Genomic DNA, 16,093 nt, shown 5'->3' with positions numbered 1-16,093 from the left:
TGAAGTGGTGCCATTGTATAAATTTTTAAACAACCACCCGATTGATTTTAGTCATTCAAATATAATAACCAAGAATCCAAAGATCACCAAATAATCCAAATACACGCAAGCTGTTTCTTTTTTGCTCTTTTTTTCACTTTCTCTTCCTGGGGTTACTATTTAGTTGCAAAGTTTCAATTAAAATGTATCTTTTAGAAGTCTTGTTGAAGTTTTACTGTAGATTCTTTTTAATTCCAGGCAGTCTCCTCCCTCTTCCAGATCCTGCCCTTATTCTTTTTCTCTCCCTTCCTGCTTATGAAAAAGAAAAATTTTAATGTCCAGAAATCTTTATTATCCCTTTGGCATTTTGTTTTATTTTCAGCTTAATTGCCTATTGATGTCAAAGCGGATTTTTCTGATTTCTTATTTAAGTCTCTTAGTTGTCAGTATAGGGAAGGAGAGAGAAGAAAGAAAAAAAAGCCAAACCTTTTGTTTTCACTTTCCTTCGCTGCTTCCGACTCTTCTTTGAGAGCGATGTTATTTTTTGTAAGTTTAAATTCCAGGGTACCTTAGTTGTTGCTTTTACAATTTAACCTGGTCAGCCAAAACTTTCACTTCTTATCTTCCTCCTGCACATTCTTTTCCGGTCGAGTTCTTTTTTGTGGTGGCCATTTCTGACCACCGCTGCAACTGCCTTCGGGAAAGGGAGTAATGGCCAGCTGAGGAGGATAGATGTGGCTCTCCTCAACCCTGCTGGCAGTGTCACCCCTCTTCACCACCTCTACGGGGTGTCTTAGCCCCAAAACCAGCTGGCTCGGGGTGCTCCAGCGGCGAGCCCAGACAGAAACCATGCACAATCGCGGATTTCTGTCTGTCACCAAAGCTCTTCAAACCGGAAGTCCGATAGTCCAATAATCTTTAGAAAAACATGGTGGAAAAGACAAGGTAGAACAGGTCTCATGATGAGCGTGAGCATTCATTACTACTAGGATGTCAAAATGATGACAGGTGTATTGTTAAAAGGATGCAATTATGTAATTTGTGGCAGTCAAGGCACAATGTCTGATTCAAGGAAGTAAGTACCATCATTTGTGAAACAATATCATGATCTCATTATTTGCCCAATCTTGCTACTTGCTACAATTCATGTTGTTCCTGGAATTTATGCTCATGCCTTACTAATTTCATGGTGAATGGAAGCTCCCCTGAGGCAGGCGTAAAAGGAATAGATTTGTTATTTTCATGGAGGAAGCCTAAACCCAATCGTTATGCATAATCCTTTCCTGTATTTATCCATGTATTGCAAATTACAATGTTTCCGAGACAGATAGCAAAATCAGACAGCAAACATATCTCTTAATCAATATGGAGTGAATAGATGGGCAAATGTAGAAACACATTTGCTTAAGATTCTTTATGATGCAGCTACTGTTTCCTACATAACAATCATAAATAACTTTTGCTGACTACTTTTAGTTGTATTTTCAAAACACTGTTGGTGTATTTATAACCAATTCTATTTAAACTCTGGAATGGAGAAACTGAACAAATCAGGAAGGGAGATATTTGCTTATTTGTTCATTTGTTTATTTAGTGTTTTGTTTTTTTTAAAAAAATCTCCACTATGATCCCTTGAATAAATCAACTCAACCAGGCACTCCAATGGAGAATGTGTCCTATGGATAATAATGATGGTAATGGCATTAAGTGAAATTTCAACATGCATAGCAGCCCATAGGAAAGCAAGGGACAAAACACTTTCATGCAATATTGCAACACAAATAAAAGAAAATGGAACTTGTGTCAAGATGGGCATCAGTGGAACTTGCCACCAGAAGTTGTGGGTGCTCCAAGACTGGAGGTTTTTAAGAAGAGATTGGACAACCATTTGTGTGGAATGGTATAGGGTTTCCTGCTTGAGCAGGTGGTTGGACTTGAAGACCTCCAAGATTTCTTCCAGCTCTGTTATTCTGACTCATATTACTTTTGTTGTGATAAGGAAAGGATGCCTATATCAGGATTTCATATACTTATAACCATGTCTATAGAAAGGGAGTTGACTTATGCCAGGAAGTCTCCTGAACCAACACCTGTCAGAATGAAATTTAGGCATGGGCTATTTTTCCAACTGGCTATCTCCATTGAGGAATTTGAGTCAATATAGTTGAAAAAAGTTTAACTTTTTTTTCTCCAAAGCTAATTCTCATAGCCTCCCCATGGAAAGGTGTATTAAATAATCTGTAACTAAAAGAAAAAGAAAAACTCTACATCGGGCAAATGATCACTACGGTTTATTAAATCTGTTCACTAGATCTTTAGTAACAGGCAACTTTTGTGTGCCTTGTCTTGTCTTGTAAGAATGTATAAGTAAGGTATATACTTCATCTCTATAAATATTCTTGGAATCAGAAAGATATTATCACCAGGAATTCTTAGGTAGTTGTAATCATTTAGAGGCAATTGAAATCATAGGTTTGAAGCAGAAATTTTTACTGGCTCTACAGTTTACTGAACCCTGCTTGACAATGTCACTAACTCTAAGGAACATCACTCTGTCTATTTTATAGCTCTCTGCTGTAACATACAACCTCCTCATGCTCTCAACTTACTCTACTTTCCAAGCTGCTAATTCTTCCTATACTTTTGCATTGTACATTTTGCTTGTCTCTCCCTATTTTCCATACCAGTGTCACCTATCACTTTTTTCCCACTCCTTCTGCAGTCCTTTCTCCATTGTCTCATCCTCTTTCCTCAACTTTTCTTTTCCACTGGATCACTAAGGATCTCAGTCTATTTCGATCATAGATAGATAATTATAGATAGGGTCATTGTGGGCTTTGAGCAAGTTCATGGAATCTGTGCAAGAAGTTCTTCTTGAGTGCTGACCTCTGGTCAATCCACTCTATTTTAATTAACATAGTTGTGAGTAGTTATTTACTTGATGTAGCTTTTTTGCTCATGCAACAGTTTACCTTTTTTGCTCATGCAACAGTGAAAAGAGAGATCCTCCAGATATATATTGAGTTACTATGGCAAACTGACTTGGATCATCCAAGCAAGCACCAACAAATTGGATAACACAAGGATGATTGAGTTGGCACAGAATGGAAACCTCACGGCAAAACATATCGACGTCTGATTTAGAGCAATAGGTATTGGCTCGGTAACTGATAAAGAAAAAAAAAAGAATATTTAATAGCTTTAAGGGTGTAACTTCAAAATCATAATTAATTAATAAAAAATTGAATAGAAGATACTATTAAAGTTACCGTTTGATTGCAACTATTTTATTTCTGCACCTTCCTTTGTACACCTTTCCAAATGATCCTGCATCAAATTAAGAACACACCAATAAGTATCTATGTGCATATGCTAAAATTAACATATTTCCCACTTGTCTTTACCTGAGCCAATAATTTCATGGAATTCTATTTCTGAAAGCTGGAGGTGAAAATGGGATGGCAAACCAGCACGAAGTAGGAGAACATCCGCCTTTTCTGTAAAACGAAAATTTGTACTAAAAGCCTTGGATTTAGCAGCAAATAAATAAATTACATACTGTAAAACAAATTTTCACACTATGAAATAAATAAATAAATAAATAAATTGCCATCTTTATTATATATTGGCTAGCTAGTATCTCAGTTCTACTTTGTTTTAGTACCTTACAATGAGTCCACATAATAAACAAATTTTCAATATCCTATCTGTCTTAGAGCTTTTTGGGTTTAGAAGCTTATCACTAAAAGAACAGTGCTCTAGTTTCTATGCATACTCTGTCTGCATCATGTAATGGCTATAGAAAATCCTTCATACAAGGAATTAGTGCCTTTTCTATCTAACAGAAGCTTATGAAGCTATTTCTATTGCCATTGCGATCTTCCAGTGACTCCTGGAATTGGATTTGATACACAACTTAATTTGCAGACTAACTTATTGATCCACATGCTCTACTGTAAGAGGTCTATCCAAACATTTCTCAAAGAAATCTTTGAATATGTCTTCTGATCACATGGGCAGAATAAAACTGTTACAGAACTCAGAGCTTTTATTTGGGAAGAAAATTAGGAAAGGACATGAATCAAGAGAATGATTGACTTGTTTTAGCTTTACACACATAATTTTAAAGATTCTATTAAAATGAAGGCACAAATTTAAATCAAACGAAACTTAGACTTATGTTATTATTATCACTAATTTTGGAATATGTAAAAAACAAATCTCAGTAAGAATAATGTCTCAGTGGCATAGGAAGTATTGCAATAATGTCGGTGAATACTTCATGCTCAATGTGCAACTTTTCTCCATTACAGTTCTTACTGAATTTAACCCAAACTTATTTATTTTATTTATTTATTTAGTTTAATGTGTCAAGCATGTATGAGAAAACAAATATAAGTATGAACATAACATATAAGTATAAACAGGCATAAGTATATACATAATAAATGAGTACAAATAAATGGGAACAGTAGGACAGGGTTGGTAGGCACCTTGGTGTGCTTATGCACGTCCCCTCTTAGGAATGGAATGAGGTCCATGGTAGACCGGTTAAGGTTAAAGTTTTGGGAGTTTGAGGATGTAACAACAGAGTCAGACAGTGAGTTTCAGGCATTGACCACTCTGTTGCTGAAGTCGTATTTTCTGCAATCGAGTTTGGAGTGGTTTACTTTGACTTTGTATCTACTGTTTGCCTGTGTGTTATTGTGGTTGAAGCTGAAGTAGTCATTGACAGGTAGGACTTCCAACCATCTTCCAACCTTCCAAATCATCAAACTCCTTTTATAAGCTATTTCCACACAACACCTCTCCCCCAGTGTCCCTACAAAGAGGCCTGAGAATGTTCCAATGACAATAGTTCGTGATGAGGCCATTTTGAGTTCCATGGCTCAGCGGGAAACTGCTTCCTCCACCTGACAATGAACAAAACACAAAAATCTATACCAGCTTGAGTCACAGGCCTGTGCCATCCTCAGAGTCCCCTCAATGCTATTGCAATATAACAAAAATAAAAACATTGCTCCGCTCATTTTAAAGAGAGCAGAGAGACCATGGTGTGGCACCAAGCCATGTGAACTGTAGAACAGGTAGTCCTCAACTAACAACTGTTCATTTAGTGACCGTTCAAAGTTACAACAGCACTGAAAAAAGTAACTTATGACTGTTTTTCACTGTTACCACCTTTGCAGCATCCCTATGATCATGTGTCCAAAATTCAGATGCTTGGCAAGTGGTTCATAGTTATGACCATTGCTGTCTCCCAAAATCACGTAATCCCCTTTTGCGACCTTCTGACAAGCAAAATCAATGGGGAAGCCAGATTAATTTAACAACCGAGTTACTAACTTATCAACAGCAGTGATTCACATAACAACTGAGGCAAGAAACATCGTAAAATGGGACAAAACTCACTTCACTAATGCCTCACTTAACAACAGAATTTTTGGGCTCAATTGTGGTTGTAAGTCAAGGACTACTGTATAAGAAGGTAGCATGAGAAGTCAGGGGATGGGAGAGACAGGATTGCCTACCAATGAAGAACTGCCTCTGTTCATTTGAAAGTTTCTTTTCCCTTTAGTTCAGCAGGAGAAACTTCAGTTAATCTTCTCTTCTGTCCAGCATTGAAAATCTTATATATAGGTGTGCAAAATGGTTTCAATACAGATGTTTCAAGTGAGTCATATTCAAAAGAAAACACATGTTTTGATGGTGGTATTTTCTTTTGAGTTTAGACCAAAGTATGATCAATTTGCACATAAAGAATGTTAAATATTTTGTTCTGTTTTAGGTGAGGTAATTGTTGTTCTCTTGCCTCTTATAACTGGACTGTTATCTTCTGAATTCTCCTGCCTGGACTGGTGCAGCAGAAAAGGCTATCATGACTTTATTGGTTATTGGTTTAGACTTTAAATAGGATCTGGGGGCAGTTTTACAGTGAATCAGCAGGAATTTAAAGAACAATTGTCACAGTGAGAGAACCATTCAGGATCTAACTGCCATTGAAGAGAAACTGAAGAATGAGTTATGAACTAATATTTGTTTATTAGGCTACTTAACTCCAGACAAATCTGGGTGGCTTGCAACGTTGCAGACAACAACAGTGAAAAAACCCATAAAGGAAACAGAAAAGACATACAAGATGTCCAGAACAGATGAACATTCAACTCAGTAGAGAAAATCCTATGAGATGCCTTGGGGAAAAAGCCATGTTTTTAATGACCTTTAGAATGAAGGCAAGGCAGAAGGCATCAATATCTTTGGGATAATGTTGTTCTAGAGAGCAGGCACAGTGACAAAGAAGCCCACTTCCTGGATGCCATCACAAAGGATTGTTTGACCACAGCATGCCAATTGTGTCTGACCAAAGCAAAAGGGAGAATTTATTAAAGATAGAAAGTTCCCCAGATAAGCAGGCCTCTGCCATGAAGGGTTTATAGGTGACAATGAGCACCTTGCATTGCACCTGGAAGCTATCTTATAAACCAAAAGGGCCACATGGATGTATTTCAGTAGTCCATATACAACAGAGGTATCAAACTCAAAACTCAGGGCCAGGATCCAGCCTGTGGGGTGCTTAGATCTGGTCTGCAGGGCTGCCCTGGAAACAGTGAAGGACCAGCCCACAGTGCTTCTGTCAGCAAAAACAGAGCTCAGGAGGGCCACATGCAGTCCTCCCAGGCCCCGTTTTTGGCTGTGACGTCCTCCTGCAGCCCTTTGCCAGTGAAAATGGAGGTCCATTTTCTCTGGCAGAGGGTTGCAGCAGACCGTCACGATCAAAAATGGAGCTCAGGAGCCTGTTTTCACTGGCAGAGCACTCAGGCCACCACAGAAGCCCTTGACATGAGTGATGTCAAGATGGCTATGTCCACCCTGGCCACGCCCACCACAGCCCCTCAAGGTCAAACACAACCCCGATGCAGCCCTCAATAAAATCAAGTTTGACGCCGCTGATATACAAGGTGGCCAGGATATGAGTGATTGCCTGGAGGTGCTCTGGATCCAGGAATGGGCACACATTCACAGGATTAGGTGGTAGACTTGGGTCAAGATATACAACTGAGTATCATCTACATGTTCTGACCCAGCCTTTGCAAGCAATGAGAAACTGCTTACTTATGAGTAAAACAACCCCCCTTTTAAAAACAGGGCAGGAACAGCCTTTTGGTTGTATAAACAAAACCAAAAGTAATAAGTCACAAATGAAAGTATTTTCCCCTTCTGAAACCGGGGAAGAATGGTCTCTGTTCACATGAGAACTCAAGATTTTTAAAAAAGTCCTTTCAATTATTAAGCCAAGCAGAAACAGTCCCTGTTCACACTGGCTGAGGCAAATTCATGCCCTGTTATTTTCCAGCAGGGACACTCAGTTGGCACTTCAAATATAGAGCAATTAGTCCTGACAAAATCTGATTCTGGCAAAGGAATCTGATTTGATTGATGTACACTGGAAGATGAATGGTTGTCTGTGATAACAGGCCACTCCCAATCCTCTACTATTTATTTCCCAGCCAAGGAGGGGCCGGCTAGCGTCTACATCTTCTTTTCCCTGAGAGCTGGCTTATTGACTTCCGTTGGTCTCCTCTCCCTCTACGCATATGCACATCTGGGATGGGCTCCATCTGTTCCTCCCCCTCACTCAGCTCAGGCCCCAAGGACACCTGCCTCTCCACCTGGGGAAGGATGGAAGTCCCCGGCTCTGCATCTGCCTCTGATTCTGCTTCCTCATCAGAGCCTTTTAAAGGCTTTGAAGCTGACCCAGGCTCCCCCTCAACCTCCTCCTCATCCGAAACTGCTGCTAGCTCTGCTGGCAGCTGACGGGCCACAAAACACTGCACACTGATGATACCTTACTCCAACCCAAAAGATGATCCTACCCAGTAGTTTCATGTTATGTTAAATTGTGGGGTGGGGTGGGTGGGAGCACATCAATCCTTGTGATACTCCACACATCTCTCCACCATTAACACCAGTGGGAACTTCCCACCGAGAAAGGAAAACCATACCAGCGCATTATGTTCCATTCCTAACCCTCATAAATAGTTCATTCTGCTTAAATTTCATTTTTTAATTTCATTTAATGGAATGGGTGATGGTTTTAATTAGACAGCGAGAGGATGAAATATGTTTCACCCATCTCTTCACTTTCTTGCTTTTCAAAGTCTCTTACTAATGTAAAAGAGCATTCACATCTCCTAAAAATCCACTGCCCCTTCAATAAGCCCTGTTTTCCTATTTGGAGAAATAAGAAATCAATTCTTCCAATTATTATTTTTTGTCTGTGCGGTAGTACCGCTAACAATGCCAGTTATCCATTCATGTACATTTAATAGAGACCTTTCTTTTTCTGCTTTTTTTTAAAAAATGCCTTTAGAGTTTCTCTCTAAGCCTTCTGCTCCAGTTTGTTTATCCATTTAATAATATTTATTCCCTGCCCCAATCAAGAAAGACTGGGTTGGGTGGGATATTGAAAAGTCACAAAGATAACAAAAAAGTATGACATGAGCCTTGTTATCCTCTGTCCCAAAAGAAGTATTCCATAGGCGCCTCAATATTATAACCATTCTTAGGGTCAAATGTCTGTTTAAATAGCATTCCTCTGGCTGTGCTTAGTCTGAAGTATGCCCACTGGAAGACCTGATTGATCATTCCCCTGCTTCTTACCCATTCCTTCTGTGTAGAGCTAATTGTCATAAAAAGCTGTTTAGAGCAATTGTTTTGGGTATACCAATCTTGAGAATTGGATTGATTGTAGCCAGAAAAAAAAAAAGACTCTTGTTGTGTATGCACATTTTATTGTCTGGGTAACAAGCTGAAGCAAGAAAGAGGGTCAATTGAATGCTTCCACGATAAACAAGAAATCAACCATTGTTCCTGGAATGCTGTTGTTTCTAACCACTGCATTAAAAGGCATTGGTGTTAATTGAAACTCTTTCTGAAAATTAGCTTTGGTTCCAACCTTAAACTAAACGAAGGACTTTTGGCAATTCTGCACTGATGCCTAAGCTGCTTTTCTGCCACGCTGCTCCCATCTGTTTCTGAAGCCAACTTCAGAAATTTCAGCCTGGATTGAGTCAATTGGCAACAGAGTCCAAGAGCTGGTTGGCCATTCCTCTGCTTCTCGCCTTCCCATCCATGCAAGGAAGGCAAGATTCACTGATCGAGTCAACTCCCGTGTAGACTGGAGTACCAATGCCTACTTTTTCCCTTGAGAGGTTGTTCCTCCTCACTATTCCTCTTGTTTTGCCTCTCCTTTCCAGGTATTTACACACATGGATATCCTCAGTCTTCCTTCCAATATTATCAACTCTTTCCTCCCCCCCCCCTCATTTCCTTCCCTTTGTGATACAGGAAACAGAAAGGATACAGGAATTACTGATAATTCAGCTTTATAGAAGTAATGTAGCAATGTTTTTCCATTGCAATAGAGGGGTGGGGTGGGGATAGGAAAGGAAGGGGATAATGTTTCACTCAGGCTGGGAAGATACAAAAAGGAAATCCACTGGGAGATATAAGCATTGAAAGGAGTACGAGGATTAGGGGTGATAATAGTTTTATTAAAAGGCCATTGCTAAAACAACTTCAAGATTATATATTTTAAAAAAATAACTGTTGACCATCAGAGAACATAGCAGATGAAAAACTCAGGATGAATAGCTGCATAGGGTGGCAACCACCTATAGGAAAGGAGAAGGTATGCCAAATATTGGAGTTACAATGAGCTGGAGCTTTGTACTGGAATGGAACAAATTGCTGAAGACCATCCACTGTGAAGAACTTATGAAGTAAGGCCACATCTGGAATATTGCATCCAGTTTTGGTCACTACGTTACAAAAAAAGATGTTGAGACTTTGGAAAAAGTGCAAAGAAGAGCAACTAAGATGATTAAAGGCCTGGAGACAAAACCATATGAAGAATGGTTGCAGGAGTTGGGTATGGCTAGAGAAAAGAAGGACATGATAACACTATTCCAGTATTTGATGAGCTGCCAAAGAAGATGGGGTCAAATTATTTTCCAAAGCACCAGAAAGCAAGACAAGAGACAATGGGTGGAAACTAATCAAAGAGAGAAGCAACCTGGAATTAAGAAGACACTTCCGAACAGTGAGGACAATTAACCAGTGGAACAGCTTGACTTCGTAATTTGTGAGTGCTTCATCACTGGAGGTTTTTAAGAAGAGAATGGACAGCCACCTATCTAAAATGGTATAGGGTCTCCTGCTTGAGCAGGGGTTGGACTAGAACACCTCCAAGGTCCCTTCCAGCTGTATTCTGATCGATTGATTGAAGTGAAGCTGGAAAACCCAGGCATGTTTTCAATTGGCTGGGAGTGAAGGGAAGATGACATTTTCTGTCCTGCACTCAGAAAATGATGACTGGACCACATTGGGGATGAGCCAAGCAGAAGGTATAGATTCAGTCCTGAGCTTGATTTCAACAAAACACAGAATAACTGAGTCAGTTTTATTTTGGAATGTGGTGTAAAATATAACCTCTTAATGAGTTGACTGGAATGTAATACTTTATGCCAGGATCAGTTCTGGAACAGTTTCTTGATCTGAAGGGGTTGTGTCTTGTATGAAAGATCAGAAACACAGAGTTCAATTAAGGCAAATTATTAAGCTACAGGTAGTCCTCAACTTGCAACCCATTCATTTATGGCGACTGTTCAAAGTTATGATGGTGCTAAAGAAAGGGACTTAAGACTGGTCCTCACACTTAAAACTGACACAGCATCCATATGGTCATGTGATTGTGATCTGGGTGTTGGCAACCACCTCACATTTACAATAGTTGCACAGGACATCATTTGTGACCTTTCCAGCTGGCTTCCAAGAAGCAAAGCAATAGGGAAGTTGGCCAAGAAAGCTGCAAATTGGGATCACATGATGTCATGCTTAATGACTTGGCAAAAAAGGTCGTAAAATCAGGAATGGCTATGTAATGCCTGTAATAGCACAGACCACTTAACAATAAATTTTCGAGTCACAATTGTGGTCATAAGTCGAGAACTGCCCGTTAAATATTTAATAGCTGGATCAGGGAAGTGGATAATGGAACAGAACATACAGTGGTCGTTTGATTGGTTGGGGAGTGCTGTCTCCTACATGAGGTAATCTATGTTGATTGGCTGCTGGGTGTAAAGGGTGTTTCCTTTTTCTCTGCCTTTTTCTTCTATGTGCTCTGTATACTGTTCTGTGATTTATCTGGTGATTTACCTCATTATGTAGTGATGTGCTGACTGTCTTGTTTGGTGTATATACAGATGTAAAATGATTTATATAAAACTACAAGTATGTATCAGCATCTATGACTTCATTTGAAAGTCTGCACAATTCCACTGAATTCAAGGCAGACAGGCAATTTACCCTATCTGAACCACAAACATGATGGCAAGCATGCTATTTTGGGGGTCTCTTTGTTGCTATGTAGCAAGCATCCAGATTTTTGGTTTCCAAGAGTTTTGAATCTTCACTATTTCTTAAAATTGTTTGAGGTTTTGTGTCAACACAACACAGAACAGCCAAATCTGATTTTTTCCCCCCATCAAACCCTGGCAAACTTAAACTGAACAAAACTCTTGGATTGTAATGTTTTACTATCGGTTTGCAATAAAATACATTTTCTATTTTGGCCTGATCTCTGGTGTTGCCAATTTTCAATATCGCTGAGCTTTAGTGCTTAGGTTTCCTGGCTCTGATAGCATTTTTGTATCTTAATAGCTTCTTTACAGGGGGGGAAATTGTAGGAAAAAATGTCAGCTGTATATTTTTCCCTAGTATGGAGCTGTGGCCAAAACTCTGCCTGTTAAATTTCTTGCAAGCTCTCAAATACAGGGAAGATTTGAATGAAAAAGCTGGCAAGCCTCACTTGAGGAACAGATTGTGTAGATAGTATCCCATCCAAGATAAAAAGGCTCAGTAGTTCTCTCGCTGATTTAAGTGTGCCTGTGGATATGTTGAGAAGATGAATCTAACCTACCTCAGCCTTAATAAAACTTCAGCATGAGAAAAAAAGCTATAAAGATTAAAAGCCAGTTTCTCAAAAATTTACCTGACCTACAATAAATCTATTTTTGGTAAGATATTAAAAATAAAATTCTTAGCAATCAACATACCTTTAGTCATACTTTTAATCTTCCCTAGAGGAGAAGGAACTGACACATATGATCCATCTGAAATTTAAAAAAAGAAAGTAAACCTTACAAGTCTTTTCAAAACATGTACAATATTTTAAATAAGTTTCTGTTAACAAATTAAATCCTATGGTCATTATTTACTCATGCTTTGAAAAGAATTGATGATGTCAGTCAAAAAATATATCAAAAGATATATGCAACCCAAAGATTTAGAATGTTTTACTAAAACAAACTTTTAATGCCATGTTCATTTTGATGTTCCATGTAAATATTTTGAGATTCACCAAATGAACCCCGATTTTTATCTTAGACAATCAAGATTGGGTTTTAATGAGGTTTAGACAATACAGATGATCCATTAACAATGGCTGCTTTTAACCACTTTACACAACAAACACCCGGTATGGTACTGAAAAAAGTTGATGGTACTCTTAAGTTTTTATTAATTCTAATAAAAAGTCCCAATAAATAATCATGGGTAATTTGAAGAAGAAAGGCATTCCAATCTATTTGCTTGAATTATTTGATGTATTACACCAGAGAAAGGAAACCTTCTAGACAGCATCAATGGGAGAAAAGTATTACATGCCTTGAACAGCTCCCTCACTCTGACTACTGCAAAAGAAAATCTCATGTCATCCCACTAGTTTGAGAGATTTCAATATTACAATCACTCTTAAATGCAAGGGAAAATAGTAATTTTACTGGGTGCTATTTCATTAATTGGTTTATAAGAATGGCCTGGCATTACTTAGTAATGAAGTCTGTTCCCAGACACAATGAAGCACCTATATTTAAAGTAGAATTTTATAAACCATACTTCTCGCTTATAATCATTACTTACAAAACAGATTTACCTATCTATCTAATAGATTCAGAATCCGTGGAGAGCATTCACTGACTAATTTTATGAACCACTGATACTTCAGAATTAATTCAGTATTGTTCCTGCATTAACTATTTTCTTAGTAAAATTATAATTGAGCTTGGTATAATGGAAATTTATTTGCTTTAAGCAAAGATTTCCTTGATAATACTTTGTGTTGAAGTTCTATAAGCCACTCATATAGCTTAAACCACTAAATTTCTTCATACTGTGAGTGTTCTGTTTGGTCAGAAAGAAATAATAAAAAATATCCAAAAATATATATTTGAAACTAAAGAAAAATGTCTACATCTGATTTCTATTCACACTTATGCTGCTTGTGATGGGAAACTAGAATGCCAGTGTTGGAAACATGAAAGAGAAAAATGTAGTTGGACTGCATGGCTTAAGAATCCAAAATGACTCAGGCAATTGCCTAATCAATTTCAGCCACTCCAATGTTCCCTTATAGCTAACATTATCTTCAAACAACTAAAATGATGGCTTTATACAAGGACATCACCACATAGAATGTATAGTAATCACATTGGCTATATTAGTAGTAAAAGGATCTGGAGGAGTTCAATTATAACATCAAAGATATGGGCAAGTCTTGACCATGGAATAGACTATGAACTGCTCATGTGCAATCTCCAAGTTAAGCTAAAGAAGAAAAGGATAGCCAGTCAAGTTCCACAATATGATCATCTTGAACATATATCCATCCATTTCAAGGTACATCAGGAATCTCTTTGAAGTTCTAAACTTTATTGATAGAGAAACAAAGGTATTGTGGAATTAATTTAAGCAGGTTGTTAAGGATGAAAGTGAGAAGAGATTGCCAAAAATGAAGAAAGACTAGAAAGCAAACTGGAATGTCAGAACAAATTGCAGAAATTGTCAAGAAAGACAAAAAAAAATCTCAGAAAAGAACTTAACAGTTTCAGAAGAGACAAGTGGTAGCATTATAACATCTGCAAAGACACCAAAGGTGGAAACAAAGATGGAAAGACAAGGATAGTCTTTCAAAAGATCTCTAAACAGAAAAGAACATTCCAACTTCTAGTTGATATGCTGAAGGATAACATCGGTCAGATAGTAACAAATTCAAAGCAGATCAAAGGAAGATGCAAATTTGAAACACTAGATAGTGTAGATGTCAACATCCAGGATACTTTAGAAGATATTTCTTACTTACTACTAGGAGATGAAGTTAAATCAGTACTCCTGTCATTAGCAAGTTGGAAGGCTGCAAGAATTGATGGAACACCCACTGAAATATCACAAGCCACAGAAGAAAAATCAATCAAATTTCTAACCAGGCAAAGCCAGCAAATCTGGAGAACAACACAGTAGCCAACTGATTTGAAGAATATTCGAATTCTACATTCTAATACAAAAAATAAACTTAATAGAACATGCAAGCTATTGTGCAATATCCTTAACTTCACATATTAGCAAAATAATAGATGGAAAAAGAGATGCCAGATATTCAAGATGGCTTTACAAAAGATTGAGACATACAAGACACCATTGCTGATGTTGCTTGTTTAAATGAGGAAGTCAAAGAATACAAAAAAGAAGTCAGTGTGTGCCTTGTCAATTATAGAAAAACGTTTGATTGTGTCAATCATGTCAAGCGCAGGAAAAATGGAAAGCCCAGAACATCTCATTGTCCTCATAGTAAATTTATATAGAGGTCAGGAAACCACAGTATAGGCAGAATCTGGTGAAAGAGATTGGTTCTATGTTGGCAAATGAGGGCTACAAGGCTGCATATCCCCTGCCCCTTCTTTACTCAATCTACAGTACATGCTGAATATGCTGCATATTAAGGAAAGCTGGATTGGAAATCTATCATCATTTTTAAAATTGGAGGAAGAAACTTCAATAACCTCTCTATGCTGTTGACTCTACCCTTAAAGCTAAAAATGCAAAGGATCCAGAGACCCTAGTATGAAAAATCAGACCATAGTGAAAAAAATGGGACTAAAATTAATTATAAAGAATATCAAATGAATGAAACAGGAGTACAACTAGCCTTAGAATTCACAATTAAAATATCAAAGTGTTGGATATCTTCCACCTTTTAGGATCAATCATCAATAGTAAATGAACAAGCAGTCAAGAAATATGTCGCAGACTAGCACGTAGACTAGGAATAGCAAATATGCCATGAAATCCTTGGAAAAGATATTCAAATTCTGTGATGTATCTAAACCTACAAAGGTCAGAATTGTGCAGGCCATTGTATTCCACTGAACATCAAAAAATGAAGGTTGGACTTTAAAGAAGTAGGATAGGATATGAAGAATATTTCTATTCTAATATTCTAAGAATATTAGAGCCTTTGAACTTTGGTGTTGGAAAGGCTCCTGGGAATGGACAGCCAAGAAACAACCCAATGGATAATTGAACAAATCAACCGAGTTCTCATTTGTGATACAAATTACCAAGCTCAAATTATCCTAAATTGGACATATTATGCAAAGACCTAGCCCTCTGGGAAAGGCTCTAATGCTGGGAAAGGTAGAAGAAAAAGAAAAGGAATATGACCCGATGCCAAGTGGATGAATTTGGTTACAGTGGCAAACAGTTGAAAGACTTGAAAAAACAAGTTAGAGATAGATCATTATGGAGGAAGTCTATATATGTTATTCCCTAGGAGTCGAAATTGATGAGGGCATATAATCAATCAATAAATCATATTCTTGTTTATGATATATTTAGCAATGGTTGCTGCAAAACAAACTTCAAAGAATAGGCTGAAACCAGCAGGCATTACATGCAATATCCTTGAATTTTGAAATGCATAACAGAAAAAAAAAATCAATCACAAAATGAATTATTTCACTCCTCCTAAGCTTGCAGGTAATATGGAATGGCAAAATTGTTTTCTTACAGTTAACCTTGATTCAATGTTACTCAAGTTTATTGTCTGTTTTATATAGACCATGATATATAATGTCAGTGGGATATGGCCAGACCTACTAGATCACAGGTGTCAAACTTGTGGTGTCACGTTGCCGTCACATGATGTTTCATGATGGTTTTTCCCTTTGTGGCGCTGGGAGGGTGGGGCCTGGGGGCTGCCATTTTGACATCCCTGCAC

At 37.9% G+C, this 16,093-nt stretch overlaps 1 protein-coding gene across 2 annotated transcripts in view; it reads right to left on the bottom strand.

Annotated features, from left to right (window-relative positions):
• The window catches only part of LOC113419771 (serine/threonine-protein kinase TNNI3K), a 263,727-nt gene that overhangs the window by 130,976 nt on the left and 116,658 nt on the right, over positions 1-16,093 (bottom strand). For both annotated transcript variants that reach the window (XM_087960477.1, XM_026679341.2), the window contains 4 exons: positions 12,096-12,152; positions 3,384-3,476; positions 3,249-3,306; positions 2,952-3,146 (listed from right to left, as the gene is read on the bottom strand). In XM_087960477.1, coding sequence (XP_087816603.1) covers positions 2,952-3,146; positions 3,249-3,306; positions 3,384-3,476; positions 12,096-12,152 — 403 coding nt within the window. The remainder of the gene's footprint in view (positions 1-2,951; positions 3,147-3,248; positions 3,307-3,383; positions 3,477-12,095; positions 12,153-16,093) is intronic.

The sequence above is a fragment of the Notechis scutatus genome, chromosome 3 (assembly GCF_049901735.1).
Source record: "Notechis scutatus isolate UNSWTSFEM ecotype Mainland chromosome 3, rNotScu1.2, whole genome shotgun sequence".
Lineage (NCBI taxonomy): Eukaryota > Metazoa > Chordata > Lepidosauria > Squamata > Elapidae > Notechis > Notechis scutatus.
Note: the sequence above shows the minus strand (reverse complement) of the source record. Positions and strands in the feature narration are given on the sequence as shown.